At 36.5% G+C, this 27,384-nt stretch overlaps 2 protein-coding genes across 2 annotated transcripts in view; one reads left to right on the forward strand and one right to left on the reverse strand.

The window, feature by feature from the left end:
- Positions 1–1,760: 1,760 nt before the first annotated feature.
- Positions 1,761–25,675, reverse strand: LOC106876395 (uncharacterized). Its single transcript, XM_014924919.3, has 2 exons — positions 22,216–25,675; positions 1,761–4,474 (listed from the first exon to the last, which is right to left on the reverse strand). The coding sequence occupies exons 1-2, from the start codon at positions 24,091–24,093 to the stop codon at positions 3,296–3,298; spliced, it is 3,057 nt and encodes a 1,018-aa protein (XP_014780405.1). The 5' UTR covers positions 24,094–25,675; the 3' UTR covers positions 1,761–3,295.
- The window catches only part of LOC106876371 (transforming growth factor-beta-induced protein ig-h3), a 32,150-nt gene continuing 26,424 nt past the window's right edge, over positions 21,659–27,384 (forward strand). The window contains exon 1 of the mRNA XM_089363057.1: positions 21,659–21,775. Within this exon, the coding sequence (XP_089219183.1) occupies positions 21,697–21,775 (79 nt within the window). The 5' untranslated portion in view covers positions 21,659–21,696. The remainder of the gene's footprint in view (positions 21,776–27,384) is intronic.

Raw genomic sequence — 27,384 nt, forward strand, 5'->3', positions numbered from 1 at the left:
TTAGCCATGAGAAATCTTCTCATATAGGTGCTTGGTGCATAAAAGCATACACAATAATAATAATAATAATAATAATAATAATCCTTTCTATTATAAGCACAAGGCCTGAAATTTTGGAAAGGGGGCTAGTTGATTACATTAACCTCAGTGCTCAACGGGTACTTATTTCATTGACCTCAAAGGATGAAAGGTAAAGTCAACCTCAGCAGAATTTGATCTCAGAATGTAAGGATGGACGAAATGCTGCTAAGCAACCTGCCCAGCATACTAACGATTCTGCCAGCTCACCGCCTTATTATTATTAATAATAATAATAATAATAACAATAATAATAATTTTGGCACAAGGCCAGCAATTTTAAGGAAAGGGGTAAGTCAATTACATCAATCCCAGTGCTCAACTGGTACTTATTTTATCAACCCCGAAAGGATTTCATCAACCTAGGTGGAATTTGAACTCAGAACATAAAGTGAGATAAAATACCACTAAATACTTTGGTCAGTGTGCTAATGATTCTCCCAGCTTACCACCTTAATAATAATGATAAATAATAATAATAATAATAATAATAATAATAATAATAATAATAATAATAATGATAATAATAAATAGGAGCTGCAATAAGGGAGGAGCACTTGCAGAAAACAGCACTGCTTGGAACTGCTCGAATACTTCCGGAGGTGCTCGAAAGATAAGGGGTGTTACCTTAGTTCACTGGTAGTGAACAGCTGACACCGTAGTACATCTTAGCATTAGAAGCTGTGCAAGACAATAAAATAATAATAATAATAATAATAATAATAATATTTTTTTCTAATATAGGCATAAGGCCAGGAATTTGAGGTTAGGTCAAAAAGGATTGGTATTATAGAATTTTTTTACTGTTATTTTAGAATGATAACTTTGAAGATTTAATACTGTTTTACACTCTATGTATTGTTTGAATGGTGTGAATTGCAGTGGTTTCGAATAGAGATTTGAAACTTCATTACAGAATATGAAGAAGCTATTACAAGTGAGAGGTGTCAACTGTCGTAATAAAAAAAAAAAAAACAAGTAGAAAAATAAATAAAAAGAAGAAAAAGTAAACTCCGCAGCAAATAGTGAGAGTGCAGTGGACGTGGAGTTGAAATATTCAATAAAGCAACAATTAAAAAAAAAACAAAAAAACAAGGAGATAATACCAAAAAAGGAGTTAAAACCATTAGATAATACCAAAAGGGAATTAAAATCATGAGGCATAGCTGTGTGGTAAAAAGCTTGCTTCCCAACCACACAGCTATGCATATGCACGCACGCACACACACACACACACACACAGAGGCTTCCCTATAGTTGCCATCTACCAAATTCACTCAGAAGGCATTGGGTCAGTCTGGGACCATCGAAGAAGACATTTGGCCAAGGTTCCAGGCAGTGGGACTGAACCCAAAACCACATGGTTGCAAAGCAAGCTTCTTAGCCATGAAGCCATGTGCAACATTATTACATATACATGTTGTCATAATGTATTGTTACCTGTAGTAACATTATTATATGTGGTTACATGTCACATGTGGACACATGTTAAACGGACTTACATTGTTATATATAGTCACATTCACTCCTTGAACTTATCTTTACTAGAATCGAACCATGCTGGAGCATGTTATGAAGGCTGATTGCATAATTATGTCATGTGTGTGTGTGTGTGTGTGTGTGTGTGTGTGTGTGTGTGTGTGTGCGTGTATGCATGTATGTATGTATGTATGGCATGTATGTGTGTGTGTGTGTGTGTGTGTGTGTGTGTGTGTGTGTGTGTGTGTGTGTGTGTGTGTATGTATACAACTGTCGGCAACATTTTGACCTTTTAATTACTGTTAGTTACAAAATTTTAATTGTTGTTCTCATTTAATCATATTTTCCCTTGTGAATTTCAAAACAATAGGAAGGGAGATTGAAAAAAAAAAAAAAAAATAGTTATGTAACATTACACAAATACAATAAAACACACACACGCACACACACTGAGTACACAATTGCTGTGGCTTTAAGCAAGTAAGGACATGCACTCACACACACACACACACACAGACATACATACATGCATACGTATACATGCCACAGGCTTCTTTCAGTTTCCATCTACCAAATCCACTCACAAGCCTTTTGTTGATCCAATGCTATAATAAAGACACTTGCCCAAGGTATCACACAGTGTGATAGACCTTGTAACCATGTGATTAGGAAGGAAATAAACTTCTTACCACACAGCCAAGCCCAGGGCTTTTGTAGAAGACACTTGCCCAAGGTGCCATACAGTGGAACTGAACCCAAGGTGACATGGTTAGGAAGCAAGCTTCTTAGCCACTTAGACACACCAGTTGTCAGTGAGGTGAGAGTTAGCCATGAATACAGCAATGAATTTAGAGTACAGGTAGGGGTTTGCTACGACTCAATTCCAAGTACCCTTCTATTCATTACTGTTCTCCTGGCCATAACAGAAATTTAAGACTGGCTACTCTTGAGGACTGCTATATCCTGATGACCTTTTTCTTATAGCAGAATCTGTAATAGAATTAGAAAAGAAAATTCCAGATGTGGAACCAAAACCTGGAATCAAAAGGCCTTAGAGTTAACTTAGCCAAGACCAAAGTTCTAGTAAGCAAGAAAACAGACAGGACTCTACTCCCTTCAGGTAAATAGCCCTGTTTAATAAATGGGAGAGGTGTAGGCAGGTATCCCATACAGTGTGCCCACTGCAAGCAATGGAGATACAAAAGGTGGAGTGGAATTTGGCTCAATTCTACATAACTTAATGCTTTGTGGGCACATCAATACATCCCTCTCACCAGATGTTTGGAAGCAGTCGGAAGTAAACTCTACCTCTAAACATCTGATAAGACAGATATGTTCTACATGCCCACAAAACTTTAAGTTATGTGAAGCTGAGTTAATGTTATTAAATACATGTAACTCTAACCAGATGTGTTGAGTGCTACTTTCAATTGTTCACTCATTTCTGCATGTGTACACGTATATATATTTATGTTTGTCTGTACGTACACACACACACATAATTTACTGGCTTCTACCATTTTTTGGAATGTCGTCTGAATTAAACAAAAAAAAAATACATCAATTTTAAAAATTTGTCAGCAGTAGGAATTTGATGGAAACAAAGGTTTGGAAATTTAATAATAATACATAATTACCACTTGTTAATGAGGTAAACAAAACACAAGAATTTTCATCATAAATAAATTATGTTGGGTTGGAGAAAGAAAAATAAGGAAAAAAACCAAAGAGAACAATGTCAATCAAGTAGAAGTTCCTTATCCTCTGATGGAGCTTGTCCATTGTTTTTTGACAGAGTTTTCAATAATGAAGAACTATCTTGTTTTTTAGAATGTTTCTCAAATGGTTCCTCGTCAAGGATTTCCTCTTGTACTAAAGAATTCTCTGGCTCTTCCAGGAAGCCAGTCACTTCCATTTCATAGTCTCCAATCAATTCGTCCTGTTTGATCAGATAGAGAACAGAATGTGATGGCCAGAGAAGATGGACAATGCAGACAGCAGAGAGGAAATTAGCAGCAAATGAGATGCTGAGAATAGTCTTGTAGCGCCACAGTGCTGATATTTGTAAGCTGACCATGACAAGAACAGGTAAGTAGACGAACCAGACAAGAATACCAGCGCCAAAGTGTTGGAAGAACAGCAAACGCTTTGACTGTGGGTCATTTAGGAATGTCCAACGTAGCTCATAGAGGAACCAGAGCATAATAGTGAGACGAAAGACAAGGGTCAGATAGCCAGGGCCGGTATGCCACTCACCAGTGTTTGAAATAATGTCGATTTCAGTCAGGTTCCACACAAACAAGACAGCATTGAGGACTGTGTAGAGACCCCAAATAGAGAATATCACCCATTTACCTTCAAGATACATATTTGTGATGGCCCATCCTTTTGCGATTACAAGTACAAGCAGCATGAAGAGACACTCGGAGAGCACATCAATGCCATTTCCTACCACTGACAACCAATTCACACCGACCCCATCAAAGGCAAACTTGATGACATGAATGCAATTGAGCAGAATCCCCACCATCTCAAGAACGATTGTCAGTGTCAGCAGCTTCGTAACTGGGTGCTTGATTAATTTGTTGTAGGCCCGTAACCAGGTGCCAAAGAGGATACAGTACAACAGCAGTGCGATCAGATAGATCTCAGCAACATCATGAAGCTCAAATGAAAACTGGTGCTCAAAAGGGTTAATATGCTTCATTGACGGGTGTCCATTCACCAGCCAGATGTCATAAGCTATTTCAATGCCTTTTGGTGACTGCATCCATTTGCACTGCACACTCTTGTTCTGGCTGTTCTGACCATTATTCCGATGACACGCTGCCAAGCTCAGGTACCAAAACCTTGGCCTTTCCAAATCTCGGATCCTGTATGTAAACTGAAATCCATCAATGACATCTTTGGGATCATCCTTAAATAGAAATAAAATAAAGAATAATTAATTTGTTGCCAAATATGTTATCTTGCAAAATTAGACAAACATTTATTTATAACATTTAAATACAAAGAAAACATGAAAAAAACTGAAATAAAGAAAAGAAAAAAAAAGAAAAAGATAGGGTAAAACAGAAGATGGAGAGGGAGGGGGCAATGGGCCACATACCCCAGAACAAATGTGTGCTCAGCCATGCCTCGCAATAATGACTGTGATTGTGTTGCTGCAGAGAATGAATTACTTGTTTATTTGTTTATAAATCATGTATAGTTATGAAAATACATCTTTATATTCATACCTTTTACTCTGTATTAGTATATTTACACGGAAGCTGTTCTGATTTTGGCACAAAACAATTCTGAACACCAGCAAAATTCAACATGACGAGTTGAAGAATTTTTTCAATCGGTAAAACTTCCTGATGAAAGTTGAGGCTGTTCACCAGGACTAGAAATCTTGATCCAAGTGTATCCACCTACCAAAATATTTAGCATTGAGCTGTATTTGGTATGTCAAAATTATTTAACCTGTTCACCCACTTACTGTTGGTTTTCTGTTGAATTTTTCAATGTTATCGGTGGTTTAAATGAGGGTTTTAACTTTTCTTTCTAGCAGGTAGGTGCCTTGCATGCCCTTATAATGAATATATATATGAGTTAGTAAGGAAAAATATATATATATTTGTGTGGTAAATAGCTTGCTTACCAACCACATGGTCCCGGGTTCAGTCCTACTGCGTGGCACTTTGGGCAAGTGTCTTCTACTATAGCCTCAGGCCGACCAAAGCCCTGTGAGTGGATTTGGTAGACGGAAACTGAAAGAAGCCCATCGTATATATGTATATATATACATATATATGTATGTGTGTGTGTATATGTTTGTGTGTCTGTGTTTGTCCCCCCCAACTTCGCTTGACAACCGATGCTGGTGTGTTTACGTCACCGTAACTTAGCAGTTCGGCAAAAAGAGACCAATAGAATAAGTACTAGGCTTACAAAGAATAAGTCCTGGGGTCAATTTGCTCGACTAAAGGCGGTGCCCCAGCATGGCTACAGTCAAATGACTGAAACAAGTAAAAGAGTATATATATATATATATATATATATATATATATATATATATATATATATATATATACATACACACATATATGCGTGCACACACAGACACACCTATATAAGTTTATTAGCGACTGGCCTACAGAAACTGGCCTCGATATGATGAGTTTTTGTTTCCTGGTAAACAAATTGCTGAATTTGTAGTAATCAAGGAAAAATGAATCAGCTAATGAATATAATTGAATGCATGATTCTGTGAGAAACAGTTAATGGGTTTAAAACAAAAAAAAAAAATTAACGTGTTCATATAAATTATAGGTTGTATGAATGAAGTCATTAAATGTATGTAAATGTAATTAAGGAATACCAATTATTGAGGTTTAAATTTTGTACTTTTGGGCACATTGAATGAAGCAGTACTGATGTACTATAGATAGGTAAATAGCAGATATCAGGAGGAGGTGTTTAAGGGAGTGAAATATATTAGGTATTAGAAACTTCAAGAACTATAAATAGATATATACCAACACCAACTTACACAGTAACAGTGGATCTTTTTGGTTTGACGGGCAACATTTTTCATTTATGTTTATGTAGTGTTCTTGGTACCGAAACACTTTCAAACTTCGTATACTTGTATATTTTGTGTTATAGAACAGATAAAAATTTTTGTATTCAAAGTTATTTCATGTTAAAAATTGTCTTATTTCGATAATTTCAACCAATCACTGACGTCTATTCAGTTGAATACAGTTACTGTTGTGGCGGTGTATATGGTATTAATCCCTGTTAGTTTATTCCCGGCTGACATATTTCATCGGGTTTTTTGGTTTGTTTTCTTTTGAAGCACATGTATATTCGTGCGGGTGGCACGTAAAAGCACCCACTACACTCCCTGAGTGGTTGGCGTTAGGAAGGGCATCCAGCTGTAGAAACTCTGCCAAATCAGATTGGAGCCTGGTGTAGCCATCTGGTTTCACCAGTCCTCAGTCAAATCGTCCAACCCATGCTAGCATGGAAAGCGGACGTTAAACGACGATGATGATGATGATGATATATATATATACATATACACCTTATCTTCTATCTTATATGTGTTTCAGTCATTTGTCTGCAGCCATGCTGGAGCACTGCCTTAAAACATAAATTTATACAAATTACATAGTTGGAATATGCTTTGTTGTAACAAGGCTCTGTCTGACAAGGTTACTGTTATGCTGTGTAGGTTAATGAAGACAGTTTAACTACAGAGAAGAGCTGTTCTTATTTGTCACCTGATTTTAGACAGGCTGACCAAGATGACTAAGAATAGGCAATGAAATTCAGGAAGCAATGAGTCATTACTTATTAATACTTTGGACAAAGTGTAAAGGGGATAGTATCAATAGAAAATATGTGAAGTGACAAATGCTGTGAATAAAAGAGATGACCCTGTACATACATTTCAGTGTTGATACGACAGGAGCATTTCTTTTATTCACAGCATTTGCCACTTCACATATTTTCCATTGATACTACCCCCTTATACATATATAAGAAGTAAAAACCTACAGATGGAGCAGCTTTGGTATACATGCACAAGTCACATTCCCTGCTCTTATTTATTTATCTCTCTTTCTCTCTCTCTCTCTCTCTCTCTCTCTCTCTCTGTGTCACATCTTGGGTAAGTGGTTATTATTGTTATAACCTCAGACTAACCCAACCCTTGTGAGTGAAAATGAGCAAGGCAAAATCTGTGTGGAAGTTCACCTGATGAATTATATTCTAAAGTTTGGCATTAACACACACACACACACACACACACACACACACGTTTCCCATGATGGCATGGGTTTGACAGTTTGACCAGCGCTGGCAAGCCGGAGAGCTGCAGCAGGTTTCTAGTCAGATATGGCTTGAATTCTATGAAGGATGCCCTTCTTAATGGCAACCACTGGGTACTTTTGATGTGGTACCAGTACAGGATTTTGTAGGCCAATCCTCTTCACCAGGGGGGAGCAGCCTTAACACTTATGCTGTGGATGTATGAATATATATATATATATATATATATATATATATATATATATATATATATACACACACACACACAGACATATATATGTATGTATGCATGTATATGTGTATGTGTATGTGCAGGGTGTACATGGTGTAAAAGTTACAAGACACATTTTGCAGACCAACATGTTAAAGTCATTGCCCCCCTCCCTACATACGCACACTATGCGTAATATATGTATTAAATAGTTAAACTAATATTAAAACTTGAAATGAGGACACAATATGGAAAGACACGAGGTGTTGACTTGTTATCTACACAAAAGCCAAAGGTAATTTTTAAGAAAAGGATTACATCCAGATAAGAGGAAAATCTAGTGTTGAGGTGCTATAATTTAGGTCACTGCTGCATTATTGGGTGAACTAGGATAGGCCAGAAGTAAGTAGAGACATTATATTGGAGAGAAAAAATAACCTGAACAATTAAATAGCGTTGTTGGTTTGAGAGTAACGCTAAAAGGAATCTGTTTGAATAGAATAGATTTTTTACCTTTTATTTTTTACTTGTTTTAGTCATTAGACTGAGACCATGCTGGAGTACTGCCTTGAAGAATTTTCGTTGAACAAATCGCCCCGCACCAGTACTTTTTAAGCTAGGTACTTAGTCTGTCAGTGTCTTTTGCCAAACCACTAAATTACAGGTATGTAAACAGAAACAAGCAGCGGTGGGGGACAAACACAGATACAAAGACACCTGCACACACACACACACACACACACACACGATCGGCTTCTTTCAGTTTCCATCTACAAAATCCACTCACAAAGGTTTGGTCAGCCTGAGGCTCTAGTAGAAGACAAATGCCCAAGGTGCCACATGGTGGGACTGAACCCAGAACCATGCGGTTGGGAAACAAACTTCTTACCACAGAGCAAAGCCTCTACTTATCGGAATATTTAATTTTAAAATATTAAAACAAAAAAAAAATTTTTGAGATTAACCCTTTTGCTACCATATTTCTGTTCAAAATACACTACCTTTATTTTAATTAATTTTGAAAATAACGACATAATAATAAAATAACTTTCTCATTATTAAACTGATGAGAAACAGAAAATAACATGAAATTTCAAAGGAAAGTTTTGATTTAGATCATTTTAAATAGTTTGTTTGTTTCATAGAACCAGGTGCAGTTTCATGCGGGTAAATATCAAAATGGTTAAAGTATGATGAAGATATTTTTTTTGAAAGCAGTAAAGGACTTGTGACATTAAAGTAAAATATATAGACATTTTATTGAACTTTACAAATGGATTGGTGTAAAATACAGACACAATTCATTCAAAACACAAAACATTCCTATGAGATAAAAGTCAAAATTTAGACATTTTATTAAAAAATCTAGAGGGATGGGTGAGACTGAGGTAAAATATCAACATTTCATTAAATAACTAGTTGAAGAAAAGACATTCAATAAAGGAGGGACATTCAATTGAAAATACTACAGGAATCTGTTGAACTGATGTAAAATGTAGACATTTCATGGAAAATACTAACAATACCAGTGTGATTTAAAAGTAAGCTTTAGATGTTTTACTTAAAAAACACTAGTGGGACCTGTAAGTGGAAACTAAAAATATAGACATTTTAGTGGAAACAGTACACTGAGATTAAGGTAAAAAAATATATATTTCATTGAAATGTTAAAAGAAACCATACAATATACTCTGGAATGTGTTGGAAAGTGAAAGCTTACTAAAGCTAAGAAAAATTCAGTAATGACTCAGCCTAGACACAACAATATTAAAAGAACTAGATTGCTTAACTAATTTGATCTGCAAACAAATTATTATTGATCTTGGGAGAATCCTGTTGTTGTAACCTTTTCTTTAGCTTCAATGATATCTCTTCCTGCCTCTTGGGATGATACTGTTGTCGTTATTGTTATTCTCATTGTGTCGCCTAATATTGGTTATTATTCAATCCCAGATCAATTTTGATCAAGTACATTTCTGATCTGTAGCATTCCACCCATGACGTTCCTGTCTTTATTTTCCCTCAGGCAGTGTATCTATGACTACATTACTGAACATGTCCTTCCTTAATTAACAAACTGGTGGAAATTTGGCTATTATTTCTAGTAAATTTAGTGATCACACAGGGGTGCTTCATTGGCTGGGATATAATATGAGTATTTAAGATGGTGAGCTAGAAGAATTGTTGGTATGCTAGACAAAATGCTTGGCAACATTTTGTTCATCTTTACGTTCTGAGTTCAAGTTCTGCTACAGTCAATGTTGCTTTTCCTCCTTTCAGGGTTGATGAAATAAGTACCAGTTGAGCACTGGGGTCAATGTTATTGACTTATTCTTCCCACCCGAAAATGCTGGTCTTGTACCAAAATTTCAAACCGTATAATATGGTCTATAATGTACATGAAAGTGAGAGCTAACTGAAGCTAAGAAAAATTCGGTAATATGTTGTTTTTTTTGTGTGTGTTTTAAATCTGTTTTATGATTAAATGAATGGAATTGGTTATTTGTTACAAGAACAGTTTTACAGTTGGACAAGCTTCCTACCACTAAACATATAATTGTGAAATAGGAATGAAAACTCTTCAATGACCTTGACAATGCAATCTGGAGTAAATAGAATTAGGTTACTTGCTCAGGAGTAAAACATAATGATAGAAGAAAGAATTGAACTTGCAACCATTTGATCAGTAGCCCAACACCTAAACCTCACAGTAATCATGTCTAAATTATCTTTTATCTTTTACTTGTTTCAGTCATTGGACTGCAGCCATGCTCGCACCCCCTGTTTCTAAGCCTATGTCCTTGCATGTTTCACATCAACCAGACACACTCCACACCAAATACTTTTTTTATTTTCACCAAACATTACTCCAATCCTCTGGAAGTTATTCCATTCAAACATCAACCTGAACATCAACAACATTGGCTTCATGAGTCTGTGAAAGCTCAGCAAAGGTTTATGGCACCATCTAGATTGCTCAGACTAAATAACAAAAAGAGGAAAAAACATTTCTCCCTCAAAGCAGGTTGCACAGCTGTCTCTAACATTGATGGGACTATATCATGTGACATGTTATAATAACAAGCTTATTGTATACTGAGTTCAGGTGCACTCTATTAAAAAGCAAAGTTGAATTGGCAGGATTTTAACAAAGAATGTAAAAACAACATAACTAAATACTGCAAAGAACATTATGCAATTCTCTATTGATTCTGCCAATTCACAACTGTTATCGATTCAACCATAGATTGGTGTAGTTCCAGGCTTGTTACACAGCTGACTATTGTCTCTAATATTGATAAGAATATACCATGTGATATGCAAAGTGGTGGAGCGGCAGAAAAGATATGCCATTAGTAGGCTAAATGACTTATAGTATATGGTAACATCATTTCATGTTCAAAAGGTGGAATTAGATGAGATAATGTTAAAGCTTTTCTCTGAGTATAGGAACAGTGTACAGAAAGTTGAACTGGCTTCGACACCCATTTGAAACTTAAGCCACAAACATGGAAACCTTGCCTCATAAAAATTTTACCAGAGTTCTGAACAGCTGTTACAAATCTAACCTATTGCTCAATTATCTATACTGCCAAGCCAACATAGCAACCTCTTTGTGGTTGCCTGACAAGCTAGAAATAGCAAGCAAATCCTCTAAATCCTACACGCTACTGTCTTGAGAGAAAATTGCATTGGATAATATAGTCCTACTTGTGAAGTGTCTAAGAGAAGGATAGGATGATGATCACTGGAATGCCTTTGATCAGAGATCTGTTAAGTTAGCAAAGAACTGGAACTGAATGACATTTCCAAATCAAAACAAATTAAATGCCATCCACACCTTCCCTTCACTCAACAATGGACTACAACATCAACAATTAGCACATCTACATGTTGTATCCTCAATCAGTCCCTTGCATTCTTGCTAAAACAATTCTTGCTAAAACAATTCTTGCTAAAACAATTCTTGCTAAAACAATTCTTGCTAAAACAATTCTTGCTCCACTGAATAGGCATGGCTGTGAGGTTAAGGAGTTTGTTTCACAATTACCTGATCCTGGGTTCCATCCAACTGTGCAGCACCTTGCACATTTTACTTCTGACATAGCTTTGAATTGACCAATACTTTGTGAGCAAGTCCAAGATACACACACACACACACACAAACACACTGACAAAATTATTACTGAACAAGACTCCCTATGTGTACGTTCACATGTGTGTGTGGGGGGGGGGGGTGATATAAGAGGGAGTTTTCCTTGTGTATATTAACAAAGTATGTAAGCATTCGTGAGAAAGTAGTTTGTTCCACTCAAGCTACAGAGCCCTCCCTTATCAATCTCACCATAAGAAATACATTGATCCAGTGGTTTGTCTCTTGGTAAACCTATAACTGTGACATTATTTTCAACAGATTCAATATAAAATATATAACCAACAAGCTGTGTACCTTCTCAAAAACTACACTTATCCAATTCACCTATGTCACCAACATCCGTCATCCCTATTGTGCCTTATCTCTCACAGTCCTTCACAAAATACTTCAATACTTCCCAACCTCTGCTGACATTGCTGCTATTGTTTATCCACATTAATTTTCAACAAATTTTATTCAACAAAAACAATAACATGTAACAAAAACATCTTTAAATGACGGTCTGACCGTCTGCCAAGCAAATGGGAAGCAGTAATTGAAGTAGATGGTGAATATGCTCCGGAATAATCATTTAAAGATGTTTTTGTTGAATAAAATTTGTCGAAAAAAAGCCGCAATAATTATGCACCAACCCAATAATTTCAAGGAGATTTAGCTGCTATCTCTAGCTGATCACAGTGACTGTGTAGAGACTCCCACAATGTCTCATATGACCCACATCAACCAACAGAAATTCAAGCCCAACATCAACTGCATCAATGTTACTAGCATGAAAGGAAGAGTTTGAAAAGACTGTGTCCTAAGCATCCTATCACAACTCCTTTTGACTAAAATGTAACTGATAAAATTAAAGAGGGAAGGTTAGACCATCCTCATCTCATCATCATCATCATCTAATATCTGTTCTCCATGCTAGCATGGGTTGAGCGATTTGACAGGAGATGGCCAACCGGAGTGCTGCCCAGGTTCAAATTGCCTTTTTTTTTGGCATGGTTTCTACAGCTGGATGAACTTCCTAATGCCAGCCACTTTACACGTGGCATCAGCACAGGTGCTTCATATGTGGCACCGGCACAGGTGTTTTATATGTCACACTGGCACACTTTATAGGCAGCACTGGCATAGGTACTTTATACACAGCAATGGCATCAGCATGGTGCTTTATACATAGTACCAACATGGGTGCTCTTACGAGGCACAGGTGATTTATATGTGACACTAGCAGAGGTGCCTTTATGTGGCATCGGTGCTTTTTACACAGCACCAACATGGGTACCTTCTACGTGGCACCAGCACAGGTGCTTTTTACATGGCACCAGCACATTGGATAGGTTTACAAAAAACAATGGGATAGGATGGCCACAGCTGGAACACATTTCATCACAAGTCTTCTTTGTTAGAAATGATTTAACATTAAACAGCAACTAAAACATAAAAAAAGAAACCCTAGAATGCTATAATATTGATGTTTGCTTTACACTGATCCATATTTGCACGCCATATTGTGAGGAAAAAAAGAAAATAACAAAAAAACAAATGGTGATAGTTAAGTGTTGAGCAAGTTAATCAATACATTCACATTGGATAAACTTCATTTGACCTAATAATGGTGTGAGACATTAATTTCAAGAAAACAAAACAATGAAACAAATTGGGAACAAATAAAAATTTAAGAAATCGCACAATACAATAACAGATGGCACACTCTATGGGAGAATGTAAAAGGGAGTGATTGGCATAAGGTGGGTGGATGTCAGTAGTTTCTGGCAGGCTTTTTTTTATTTATATATTTTATTTGACTTTCTAAAGGAAATGTATTAACTAAAAAAATTTGTAGTGTATCTAAAAAAATTAACAACACTAATATTAGCACTTTTTGTAATTTTAAAGTTAAAACTTTGACTGACATTAATTAGATTGTTCGTAAATCTATCAAAGCTAATAATGGCGGGGAAATTAATGGACCATCATCGCCGTCATTGTTGTCATTGTAGTTGTCGACAGCACCATCACTCTAAAAGCCAATATCTATGAAACTGAACTTCCTCTGAAGTGAGTCTAAAATATAGAGTGTTCATAAATTACCTTTACAATTTGAAAAAAAAAATCAGAAATAAAAATAACTCAGAAAAGTTTATTGGAAAACATAGACAAACAAATAAAGTTTCATTAGAAACATCAGAACATTTTCATGAGGGTGTCATTGATTGCACACAATACATCTATGGATATTGTAACTTTAATAGAGATACAATAAATTTATGAAAGTTGTAAAGACAATCTATGACCACCCTGTATAAGCCAACAAGCTCACAAACTTCAGATGCATCATATGAGCCTATAACTACATCAAACATCTTATCACTATTGTGTTTGACTCAATAACTGTCTTCAAAAACTAATAAAGACATTCTGGCATGTATTTTAACACTAGTTTCAAAATCACTATCATAGGCATAGGTGTGGCTGTATGCTAAGAAGCTTGTTTCCCAACCACATGGTTCCAAGTTCAGTCCCACTGCATAGCACCTTGAGCAAGTGTCTTTTACTATAGCCTCGAGCCAACCAAAGCCTTGTGAGTGGATTTGGTAGATAGAAACTGAAAGAAACTCATTATGTGTGCATGTATGTATGTATATATATATATATATATATATATATAACATCTTTCAGAGCGAATGCTGTACCAGAAATGGGCTTCATGCTAATATTCAAGTTTCAAGGAAAAGTCTGACAACCCATTGCACCATAGAAGAGTGATCATTAAATTAATGATAATGAGGATGATGGGCAGTTTAGGCTTAGTCCCAGACTGACCAAAGCCTTATAAGTGGATTTGGTAGACGGAAACTAAAAGAAGGAAGAATGTTGTGTATATGTGTGTTGAGGTATATATGAACAGGTATGTTTATACGTACATGCGTGTATGCTAGAATGCATGTGTGTCTGTATATTTGTTTACATTGGCAATTGTTTGTACGACAGTGATAGTCTGGTTAGTGTTGTCGGTCTCTTCTGTTAACAAATGAGCAACGCGGTCGACCAGAAACAAAGGGGGATAATGATGACCTGAAAGCCACCGTCGAGTCAGATCCCTCTCATTATTGTTGTTGTTTGGTGTTAACGAGCAAACAGTATTGACTCACCTGGTTCAAATTGGTAAAGTGGAAAAGTTGGATAAGTGGGTTCCACATGAACTTATAGGAATGTTGGTTATCAGTTATATAGAAATAGTTGTTATTGTAGCTCAGCGGGCTGCGTGTCTGAATCACGTCGGGGTCACCACTTTATAGGAAAGTGGGTTATACATCATTAGATGTACACCTGACTTTCCTATATTAAATTAGGAATTGAACGGAACGCTGAACTCCAAATTATCAACACAAACAACATTTATTCAAGGTGGAAAATATACATCTTTAATCTTGTTTGTTGAGACGTCTTCGGTGTGTGAGAACATGGTTGTTGGGACGTTGGTATATTGATGTGAGCTGTCTAGCGTGAGTTCGAAAGATGGAGAGACAGCTAGACACGTTCTTGCTCAATCGCTGGCCAGCAAGAAAGAGATCGATCAAAGCGGGAAAGCTTGGTTGTTGAATTCCACGCATGTGTGAGACTACGCATGCGCACGGCGTTACTACAAACTCAATGAAAATCAGAAACAGCAACGTTTGGAAGCCTGCATTATGCTACTTTCTCGTCACAAAAATTAATCATTTTTTAATCGAATTGTAACGTGATGAGAAATGGATCCAATGCAACAACCATAAATGTTCAGTACAATGGTTGAACAAAGAAGAGCCACTAAAACACAGTCCAAAAAGCAAAATTCATCAAAAGAATCTGATGGTGTGTGTTTGGTGGTCTGGCGCATGTGTGATCCATTATGATTTCATTAAACCTGGCTCATCAATCACGGCTGAAGTATACAGCAGCCAACTGGATCAAATGATGAAGAAACTTACAAAAAAAAACAGCCTAGATTAGTCAACAGATCCACTCCCATTTCATTGCAAGGTTAGTGTCAGGTTTAGCATCCAGCTGCAAAACAGGGTCTTGTATAACTAGCATATTCATCCAACACATGAAAGCTTGGGAAACACTGATGTAAAACAAATAAATGAATTTTTATTCACACACACACACACACACAAACACAAATATATAGGCACAGGTATGGGTATGTGGTTAAGAAGCTTTCTTCCCAACCATGTGGTATTGGGTTCAATCTGATGGCACAGCATCTTGGGCAAGTGTCTTCTAGTGTAGCCTCAGGCCAACAAAAGCTTTGTAGGTGGATTTGGGAGAGAGAAACTGAAAGAAGCCTGTCGTGAGTGTGTGTATGTGTGTATGTGTACCCTTATCTAGACATCATGTGATGGTTGTAAATGAGCATTATCATTGTACAAGTGAGGTTGCTTGTTTCCAGTCTTCCATGCAAACCAGGTCTGACTATGAGAAAATATTACCTTCTAGCTTGGAAACAGGTGAGGGTTGGTGACAGAAAGAGCATCCAAGCCTTAGGCAATCTGCCTTAGTAAATTCTGTCTGACACATGCAGGCATGAAAAACTGGCCAATAAATGATGATAGTAACCCAGCACACAAACGCATAGACAGACAGGCACACACACACACACACACACACACACACACACACACACACACACACACACACACACACACACACATTATATATATATGCATACATACACATACACATAGTTGAACAACAAAGGAGTAGTTATGTCAAGTTGGACAGGTAACACCCCCACACTTGCAAACTATATTCCATAAAAGGCAAAATACAACAAAGAAGAAACCACTTTGAGGTATTACAGTCAGAAATGTTACATAAATGAATACAAAATCCAGGTCTCTCATGGACACAACAACAATAATGATTTCTTTTATTATTATTATTACTATTATTATTATTATTATTATAATCCAACAATAAATACCGTTTGTGACCTGACCTTTCATGACAATTGAAGACAATGAATAATTGAATAATTAAACAGTCAACCTCATTTACTGTACAGGAGGGAAGGATTTGTAGCTGTGACACTTGATGGCTCTTCCTAGTATAGAAGTGGGTCAAAGTGAAACGAGACAATGATAACAAGGAATGAAAAGAAAAGAGTGTGTGTGTGTGTGTGTCTGTGTGTATACACATACATACACATATATACATGAATATATACACTGTTATATGCACTTATACATATATATACACATATATATGCACATGTATATACATGTATATACCCACATATATATGCATATATATATATATATATATATATACACATATATGCATAGATGTATATGCATACATGTATACATATATATATATACATGTATACACATTTATATGCATATATACAGTGTGTTTGGGCTAAATGTGATGATATTTTATGTCTTTTCTTTTTTTCAGGAACAGCTTAACATATTGGGGAGCCGTCAACAGCATTGGCGAGCTTAATGATTAAAGCTATAGTTGAGAAAAAGTTAGTTCACGTAGAGGACTGGAAGCCATCTGAATGTTGGAAAAGAGTTACGTGTGTCATGATGATTTACACCAGGTATCAAAATATCAAATTGCCAACATCATAACTGCTGCTCAATGCTCTGTGAACTCTGTAAAGGCTGTAAGACATGGCATGGAGAGCTGCAACAGAAACTATGAAGCTGTGGCCAACAGGAAGGGACACAGTAGGCATTCTGACTGCATCTGTATGCCACAACTCATCCAATAATTGCAGGACATGGAGATGCAAAATCTGAGCAAGGGAATCCAGGCTTTGGTAAGAGAGATGGGAATTGGTGTCACCACCATGAAACTGGCCCTGAATGAGGACCTTCACTACCACTCATACAAGAGATGCAAGGGACAAATTGTGACAGCCAAAGCCAAGGAGAACCACTTGACAAAGGCAAAGAAGCTTTTGATCAAGCTGATGTGTCCTGTTGAGCCAGGAGTGATTTGGTTCTTTTCAGATTAAAAGAATGTCTGTAAGGACCAATTGCACAACAGGTGGCTTGCCTACAATCCATGTGATATCCCACATGTCATGAAAATCAAGTTCCCCAAGACTGTGATGGTTTTGGGGTGTGTCAATGAGGGTGATGTCATGCTGCCACACATCTGGGGGAAAAAGAGAAAGAGAGAAGGGGAGAAAGTGGGAGGATTGGGGAAGAGTGGGATGAGAGATGGAGGAGAAGAGGTGGGTATAAACAGAGAAGTAGAGAACCTAAATGCATCAAAACTGAAACCCAAGTGAGTCTAAACTGTAGTGCTTCAGTTGTCATAACCACATGCTCTCTCTAGATGCTATAATAACTAAATTGTTTAGCATAATATTGATTTCAAATTCATCAATCACCATCTGAAAGTATCCACCTTTTGTTTTGATTGTATACTGGTATACATATTTTGTATTTGGTGTACTTAATATATTTAATATATTTGATGCTTCTAATTTGCTTCTATACCCACTCAGCCTTAATGGGTGTATGTCGTTTTATAACTAAAGTGTAATATCACTAAGTTACATTAGTATCACTAAGTTATCATTAACTAAGTTCTAGTAATGATAACTAAGTTATCATTAACTAATTTAGTATCACTAGGTTATCATTAAGTTCTAAACAAAATTGACAAATAATAATAGGAAAATATTAAGGATTGACAGAAGTGTAAGAAAAGAAAATAACCTCTATATAAACCTAATAGAGAAGACAAAATTAATCAAATATCTAAGCTGAAAATAGAAATTTAACTCTGTAGCAATGCAACAATGTGTCATGAACTATTATAGGAAGTTATGTGATTATACTGTTTCTGGTTAAGACTGATGTAAGATAAGTTATAACAAGGACTTTAAAAAATGATTCATTATTCTAATTCTAGGAATTTATGGGTGTTCATGGACTTGCTTGTTAAAGTTATAGTGGAAGTGCTAAGTGGAAAAGAAAATATTATTTAGGGTATAGTCAAATCAACACATGGGGCAAGAAAGATGGAAGTGCATGAAAGATATTATTTATAGACTTGGTGGGGAGACATTGTTGGAAGAAGGAAAAGTAATATACTTCTAACAGAAACCAAATATGCTGAGATATATTTAGCCAGAGTAAAAAGCAGTAAGAATTTGTAGTGGTACTGTAATTGGTAATTGGTTTGGAGACTGTGTTAGGTGTTAATGTTTAAGTAATTATAAGATAATCATTTTTTTCCCTCCAACATCTATTAGTTTATAAGGTGACCTTTGGTTTAATGTAGATGGCATATGATGAAAGTTTACAGTCATCTATACACTACAGTAAAGAATGTGTAAATTACCTATTGGAAAATAACAACCACTCATAACATATTTTATAAGTAGTGAAAGTGTTGTGTCTACAGATAGAAATTAGCTCAGGCTGTCAGTTAAGAAGATTTAGGTAGGAGAAAATATCAAATACAACATAATCATTTTATCAAGTGACTAGAAAGAGAAGTGCTGGAAAATTCACACTTATAGATCTTCCAAATTTGTAAGAAGGAATAGTTTTATATTCCCAACAGAAACCAATATTTAGTTAGAATTTAATAGCAAAGAATTATAGTAATAGTGTACAGATTTGGGTGGGTTACATGGATTGTTAAAGTTTAAGTAGTCATTTTATATCCATTTTCCTTCTCCAATAATGGAAAGCTAGGAGTAGAAAGTTATGATTTAATAGTGTGATCTCAGACACACCGTGAAAGATAGTACTAGTTCACATGGATATACAGTGCATTAAAGGATTTATAAATCATCTCTTGGTATCAACATTGGTTTAGAATATTTCAGGGTTCTAAAAGTTATATCTCAACACACAGGGATCAACTCAGAGTATCTGTTAAATAACTTCAGGTTAGAAGAAATGCATTCATAAGACAATGATGCACATAATTGACAAGACATTTTCTTATTGAAATATAGTTTAGCAAAAAAGATACTTTCCCATTAATATTACAAGGAGCTTTAAGGCGGCAAGCTAGCAGAATCGTTAGCATGCCAGGCAAAATGCTTAGCGGCATTTCTTCCTGTCTCTATGTTCTGTGTTCAAATTCCACTGAGGTCAACTCTGCCTTTCATCCTTTCAGGATCGATAGAGTAAGTACCAGTTGGGCACTGGGATTGATGTAGTCAACTTACCCCCTCCCCAAAAATTGCTGGCTTTGTGCCGAAATTTGAATCAATATTATAAGGGGCTTTACCAGTACCTAGGAACCAAATATAACTTGATAACAAGGTGTTTGTTTTTCTATTGAGGTTACAGAAACAATAGGTATACTAGTAAAGTTTGTTTTCAAATGAGGAAATATTCGTTGCACAGGTGTTGACTGTAGCACAATATCCTATTTCATTTGCCATACAGTTACCTGCGAGTGGCTAGATGTAATTACACCTGAAGTTATTGAAGTTGGTAGAGTTCTGATGGTTAGATTGAGTAGATTTCTGGAACAGATTGAGGTAGCTAATTGATGAATATGTAACATACAAGTTGAATAGATATTTTGGAACAGTAGGAATTCACTAACATACAAAATAAAATAAAGAATTACCAATATTTTCATTATAAAAATTTATATATATATATATATATATATATATATATATATATATATATATATTAACATTAAGCCTTTAGCATTCAGACTACTCAGTCAAAGGTAATACTTGTTTATTCACATTCCTTTGAATTAATTATGCATTATCTTGTAGCTTCAAGATTTCAATAATGTAATTGTTTATTTTTAGCAATGGCATTGTAGGAGAGGTGAGAGAACCTGAATCTGGCCAGTTTGAACATAAAACAGGTAGAATATTTTGGCCGGATATGGCCAGTTTAAATGCTAAAGGGTTAAGCACATGCACAACTATACACTATTCCCAAACAGGCCAGTTTATTAATAACTGATTACAAAGTGTGGATTTCAATTCTTGTAACTGATTTTAATCACAAAATGAATATATTCCTCCACTTATACACCCATCCATTCCCCATTAAATGTACACACACACTTAATACCCATCATGTGTTGTTAATTCTTTATCCTCCTTTTTTTAAAACCTTTCCTTCAACTTTGTTGTTAACATCTTAACCCCATATCAAACAGTTTCTTCCTCACCAATTATTCAATTCCTCCCATCTCAAAATTTATGAATGTAATTTTTACTCTTCTCTGATACAGTCTGAAAAGAAACCCCACAAAAACCCAAAATTAGAAAAAAATATACACATATATACGTGTGTATATGTACATACATGTACATGTATGTATGTAAACATATGTGCAATGAGAAAAATATTAAGCCTTTTTTTTTTTTTTTTTGCATGCAAAAGCATGCCTGAAGGAATCATCAAGAGTAAAGGAACTTTCATATTTCCCACGTTTGCCACATGAGTCTACAATTTACATTGGAAATCACCACCATCATTGTCATTAACATTTAATATCCGTTCCCCATGCTGGTTTGGATTGGACGGTTTGACAGGAGCTGGCAAGTCAGAGGACTGCACCAGGCTCCAGTGTCTGTTTTGGCAAGGTTTCTAGGGTTGGATGCTCTTCTCAGTGTGCCAACCATTTTACATAGTGTATTGGGTGCTTTTTATGTGATACCAGCACCAGAGTAAGATTACCAAGTAAGTAACTTGCAAAACACTTAGTGACAGACATGTAGGTAGGTAAGTTTGGGAGATGGGGATACAGGTGGGTGCAGTGAATGGAGTGCATGATTGGAGACATGGGCAATGATGAAAATCAGTTGGGGTGGGGGAGGGAAGGAAATAGAAGTGGGTTAGGGAGAAGGTGATAAGTGACAGTAATAGGACAGTATGAAGTGTAGGGGGTTAAATAGTATCACTTACAGCACCAAGGTGAATAGTACCAAAGTTAGAAGAGTGACAGGGGGATGGATCAGCTAAAAAGATCTGAAGAAGGAATTGTAATTCCGAAATATCATCGGACTATAGATAACCAAATTACAACAGGTATATAGTCCATTTTTTTTTGTTCTATAGTGCATTGTTGTACCATTCTAAACTTTTTATTCTTTATTAAAAGAAGTGTTGTTGGGGAAGGTCTGACAGGATCTCGTTTTATATATATATATATATATATACATACATACATACGAGGCGGTGATAAAAAGTTCTTGGCTTTAAGGGTATCGCAAAAGGCCTGGTTGGAGGCACTAATTCTTTTACGGTTCTTTTACAAGGCTTAGAAAAACTGAAGGACCACTGCAATAAGTGTGTGAATATGTTGAATAAAATCATAACTGATTCTCCTGTATTTTACCCAAAGCCAAGAACTTTTCAGCATCTCCTCATATATATATATATATATCTATATATCAGCTGATGTTTAAGCCCATATCTTCAAGAACATTGTAAACTTTTCAAATACAATTCATATAGAAAATTCTTACCTCATCAACACACATCTGATTCTCAGAACAAGGCACCTTCCGAAGAAAGTCCTCCAGCCCTTTAGGCCGACATTTATAATCAAAGGCTATTGTATCAATCTTGTCAAACATTCGAGAACAGCGATTCAAATCATGTGAAGTCCGGTTGCCATAGTATTCCATGAAATACTCACTGTCCACCAGTACCAATGTCAGCTTTGGATTGGACGAGTGTTGGTCAGCAGCTGAGATGGGATTTTTGCTGTTAGAAAACACTTGTCCATATATGATTCCTTGGGTGTGTTCTAAGTCTCTAAGGTCTGTCTTCTGAAAGCCAAACTTTGCCAGAAACAGAAAGAAGTTGTCACTTTTCCAAACACCTTGCAGGTGAAGGGCCTGGCTAGTTGTTGGCAGCATCCCCAGTGAAAACATTGTAAATGCTACAAATATCACATTGTATGAAGAAAGGACAGAGTGTAAGAAAAATGCAGAAACAAACTGGTGATATAAAGAGAACAGCAGTGATTGAGGTTTACGATTTCTGTTGGTGCTAGTAGTATAGCTGTTGTTGTTAGTGGTACTGGTGTTGATGGTGTGGATGGCATTGTGGTTATAGTTAATGGCATTAGTGGTTGTAGTAGCATGAATACTGTTGTTGTTGTTGATGATGGTTGTGGCAGTACAAATGTTGTGATTGTTGTTACTCAGGGTCGTGGCGGTGAGGCAATTCTCATTGTTTGTAGTGTAGCAATGGTTAATACTCCTGTTATTGTTTTTGCATCTTTTATTCTTACCATCGCCGTTGTTAATATCGAAGTTGCAATCATTGTTCTTATTGTTTATGATTCGCTTGTCACCATCATAGACATATTTGTTGCTGTCAAAGACATAGTTGTTACAGTTAGTGATGTAAGAACTGTTGCTAATCCTATGATGGTACTGGCCACGAGGTCGCTGATGATGCTGAAGTTGTCGGTAGTGATGACAACAGGCGCAGGCTTTCTCTATTAGGCAAGTTTCACAGTCGTAAGATAATACTAGTAATAAACGGTGGTCACTCGGCCTGGAGACGTTGTCGTAGGATCGATGAGAGTTCAGTTTCAAGAGAGGGTTTTCATTGTGACCCGGTAAACCCCTTTCTCTCACACACCAACGATAACCAAAATTATTACACACAGCATCATCAGTAGCATCAGTAACAACAGGACAACTAGACTGAAGGGAGTTTAAAACGAGCAGCTCCATCAGAACCACCCTACATATCGATTCCTCACAAAATACTGGGCAATTCAACAATTTTTGATAATAATTTAAACGAGGGTCCTCGGTGTCCGAACTCGTAACATGCGGGTTTCTTTCTCCCTTTTCACAAGCCTTAATCCAGCACGATAAAATATTCGTGGGGGAACAGCTAGCATTTATAGTTGTTGTTGTTGTTGTTGTCGAGATAGCGGTGACAATATTGTTGTTAGTAATGTTGAATGAGGTTGGGAATATCAATTTTAACCTACCTAATGCATTGCTTCGCGGGAGAACCAAGCTAGGGTGATGGTTAAGGTCTGAACCGAACACCCCAACAACAGAAGTTTTTATCCGCAGGTCACCAATACCACCATCCTTTCCTTTATTTTCTTCTTCTTCACAAGCTTTGATCCGACTCCCAATATCACAATTATTAACAACCGTAAGAATATTAGTAATAGAGGGTGCAAGGATAAGAATGAAGGTGTTGTTGTTGTTGTTGTTGTTGTTTGTAGCGCCTGCGGTTGCTGTGGTCATAGCGTTGTTGGTGATCTTTGTCCTACCTGGTACACCACCGACACCGCTTCGGGTAGGGATAACATAAGGTTTCTTAATACAGCAGTCATTCTGTTCTCTCTCTTGTAATACAGTTCCCATTCGATGACAGATTCTCGTTTCCTTCCTGATGGTGACGACGGCGACACTGGTGAAGATGATGATGATGATGATGATGATAATAATAATAATACTATAAAACAATTCTTGAAATTATCGAATTGTAACGTTTATATCTCCCTGAACATTATGGCAAATAAACAATAATTGTTAATGTTTGTACATAAAAATTATATCTTATAAAGTTTGTGTCTTTGTTATCACTATTACTATAACCGAGACAGAGCTTATTAATGTAGTTGTTTCAGTTATTGTAGTGTTGGAGGTGGAAATCGTAACATATTCCTGTAGTTATTTTCTTGTATTTCCCCCCGTTTTAATTCTCTCCGAACACAGTAATAAAAAATAGTTGCTATGACTGTCGTTATTCAATGGCGTGAGTCAATGGGGAGTGTTTTCTGATGTTATTGCTGTTGATAGTGGTGTCGTTTGTCGGTATTTTACGGTACGGTTGTTATTCGTTGAGGTGTGAAGGTACCGTTGTTGTTGTTGCTGTTGCTGTTGTTGTTGGCGTTTGTTTGCTAGTTTTCCGAGCAATGTTTCGCGGTGTAATGGTGTGGTCGTTGTTGCGTTCTTGTAATTTTTTTTCTAAAATCACATCTTAGATAACAATGAACAAAGAAAGTTCAAATGAACGAGACGTATATAGCTATTAATGATTGTGATACAGTTGATAGAGTTATTAATGTTGCTGTGGTAATAGAAGATGCAGTGTTATTATTAATCCATTGTTTGTCGACAGCCGTGAGTATTCTTCTCTTACAGTTACAAGCAGCTATGAAATCCATCAAGCTTTTTAAATATATAATAGAGGTAGACAGACAGTGAGATATTATATAAGGGTGCGACTGTGTGTAAATTAGAAATGTAGTTTCCTTTTAAGAGTATTACAACTTTGTTTGAGTCAGGAGTCTATATGTGTGTGCGTCTGCTCACGACGATTTCGTAACCGTCAACAGCAGTGACAGCACAGATATGATAAGAAAACGTTGACAGATGAACAGACGGCATTTTGTAGAATGTCAATATGTGCGCTGCTACTACGATGACAGGTGCACATGGCGATGCAGGGAACGTCTTATTCTGACACACCGGTCGCCGGTCTGGAAAGTTACTTCCTTGTACAAACAGAGGCAAGTCGCCGCCTGAGAACTCGCCTCCTGAAACACTGTCAAATATGTGAGGTGGAGAAACAATGTTGTATAATGAATATATTAACTGACTTTGAAAAAAGCAGAGAACTATATTCTATGTAGCTAACTCACATGTAGGAGTGATGTGGCAGAGAACTAAGTAGTTATTTGTAGTAAGTAGGGAACTACTTATAATTAGAGATTGTCAACTGCGTTTTAACAGCGTAAAAGAATCGAATTTCTTGTTGCATTTCATGTGAGAGATACAAGGAACTATACTGTAGCCAGATGGTAACAGAAAACTATATTCTCGTTTCCGGTGTGAGAAGGATAAAGTTAACTCCATAAATCAGGGAAACACTTTCTATTAAAAAAATTCAAAACGAGAGAACTAATTTTTCAAGCGACCGTGTACACGGTTTTTTGACAATTCCATTGTAGGGGACATAACTTCTGTTTGTCAGATTATTCAGCATAAAAACGATTTTCATGGGAACGTTCGAGCTCTTATCAAACCTTCCTGAAATCATAACCAAGGAAAAGGAGAAAATTAGGGGATTATGTAATTCTAGAAATGATATGTTTCTGAAAAGTGACGGCATGATCAAAGCTGATACGTCTTTGCTCATAAATCTCCAGCAAGGGACGGAGAAATTGTCAAGTTTAATAAGATTAAATTGGTGAAGATAGAACAATTACATGGATAAGAAAATCTTTTGTTTTGTTGATAATATACTGAGAGGCGTAAAATATTTCAGTAGACGTGGGCTTCGTTTTCATGGTTCTGGGTTCGGTCCCACTGCACAGCATCTCGGACAAGTATCTTCTACTGTAGCTCAAGGCCGACCAAAGCCTTGTGAGTGGATTTAGTAGACGGAAACTGAAAGAAACGAGTCGTATATATATATATATATATATATATATAGATAGATAGATAGATAGATAGATGTGTGTGTGTGTGTCTGTCTGTTTGTCCTCTGCCACTGCTTGACAGTTGGTAGAGGTGTGTTTATATCTCCGTAACTTAGCAGATTGGTAAAAGTGATTGATAGAATAAGTACCAGAATTTTTTTTTTTTTAATAAGTACCGCGGTCGATTCGTTGGACGAAAATTCTTTAAGGTGGTACTCCAGCATAGTCATAGTCTAATAATTAAAATAATATATATATATATTCTTTTATCCTTTTACTTGTTTCAGTCGTTTGACTGAGGCCATGCTGGAGCACCGCCTATTCTAATTTTATATATGAGATTAAAATAGACAGCAGTTTGCAATGTTTTACCAAAAGAGAAAACTATAATTGTCACTAAATGCGAGTAGGGTGTTATAAACGCATACATTGCTAGAAATAAGAGCTAAAATGCTCTAATGCTGTAACCAAAGCGCATAATTATGTACGTGTGTGTGTGTATATGTACTTAAGTATGTCCCCCACCAACGTTTGACAACCAGTGTTAATGTAAACCCTTGTGGTTAATAAAGAAATCATTATGGTTATTATTATTATTAGCCTTTGCAGAGCTTCTAGCGCTGGGGATGTCTACAGTGTCATCTGTTCACTACTAGTGAACTAAGGTAACACCCCTTATTTTTCGAGCACCTTCCGGAGTATTCGAGCGGTTCCAAGCAGTGCTGTTTTCTGCAAGTGTTCCACCCTTATTGCAGCTTCTATTTGTTCCACGTACTTCTCAAGATTTTTACTCACTGTTCCCAGGGCTTCGACAATTATTGGTACTACTACCACTTGTTTCATCGACCACAGCTGCTTAACCTCCCAAGCTAACCTGTCATATCTATCGACTTTTCTTTCTTCCTTATCGCATACCTTGTTGTCAGCTGGGCATGTTATATCTATGATCCAGCATAGTTTGCTTTCTTTCTCAATTTTATTATTATTATTATTATTATTATTTTCTTTTAGCTTTTCAAATTTCAACCGGCCACCATTGATTATGCTGAGAATATATAGATAGATAGATAGATAGATAGATAGATAGATAGATAGATAGATAGATAGATAGATAGATAGATAGGTTTTGAGAGGCAGATTGGTAGATAATTAAGGATCGACAGACAGACGGACGAACGAACGGACGGACGGACGGACGGATGGACGGATGGAGGGGTGGATGGATGGA

The sequence above is a fragment of the Octopus bimaculoides genome, chromosome 14, assembly GCF_046866305.1.
Source record: "Octopus bimaculoides isolate indiv1 chromosome 14, ASM4686630v1, whole genome shotgun sequence".
Taxonomy (NCBI): Eukaryota; Metazoa; Mollusca; class Cephalopoda; order Octopoda; family Octopodidae; genus Octopus; species Octopus bimaculoides.

Bases quoted from the DNA above. Each gene is read 5' to 3' on its own strand.
- LOC106876395 (XM_014924919.3), bottom strand. From the start codon at position 24,093: ATGGGAACTGTATTACAAGAGAGAGAACAGAATGACTGCTGTATTAAG. The intron at 4,475-22,215 runs GTAAGAATTTTC...TTTCTATTTAAG, and splicing joins ATCAGATGTGTGTTGATGAG to GATGATCCCAAAGATGTCAT.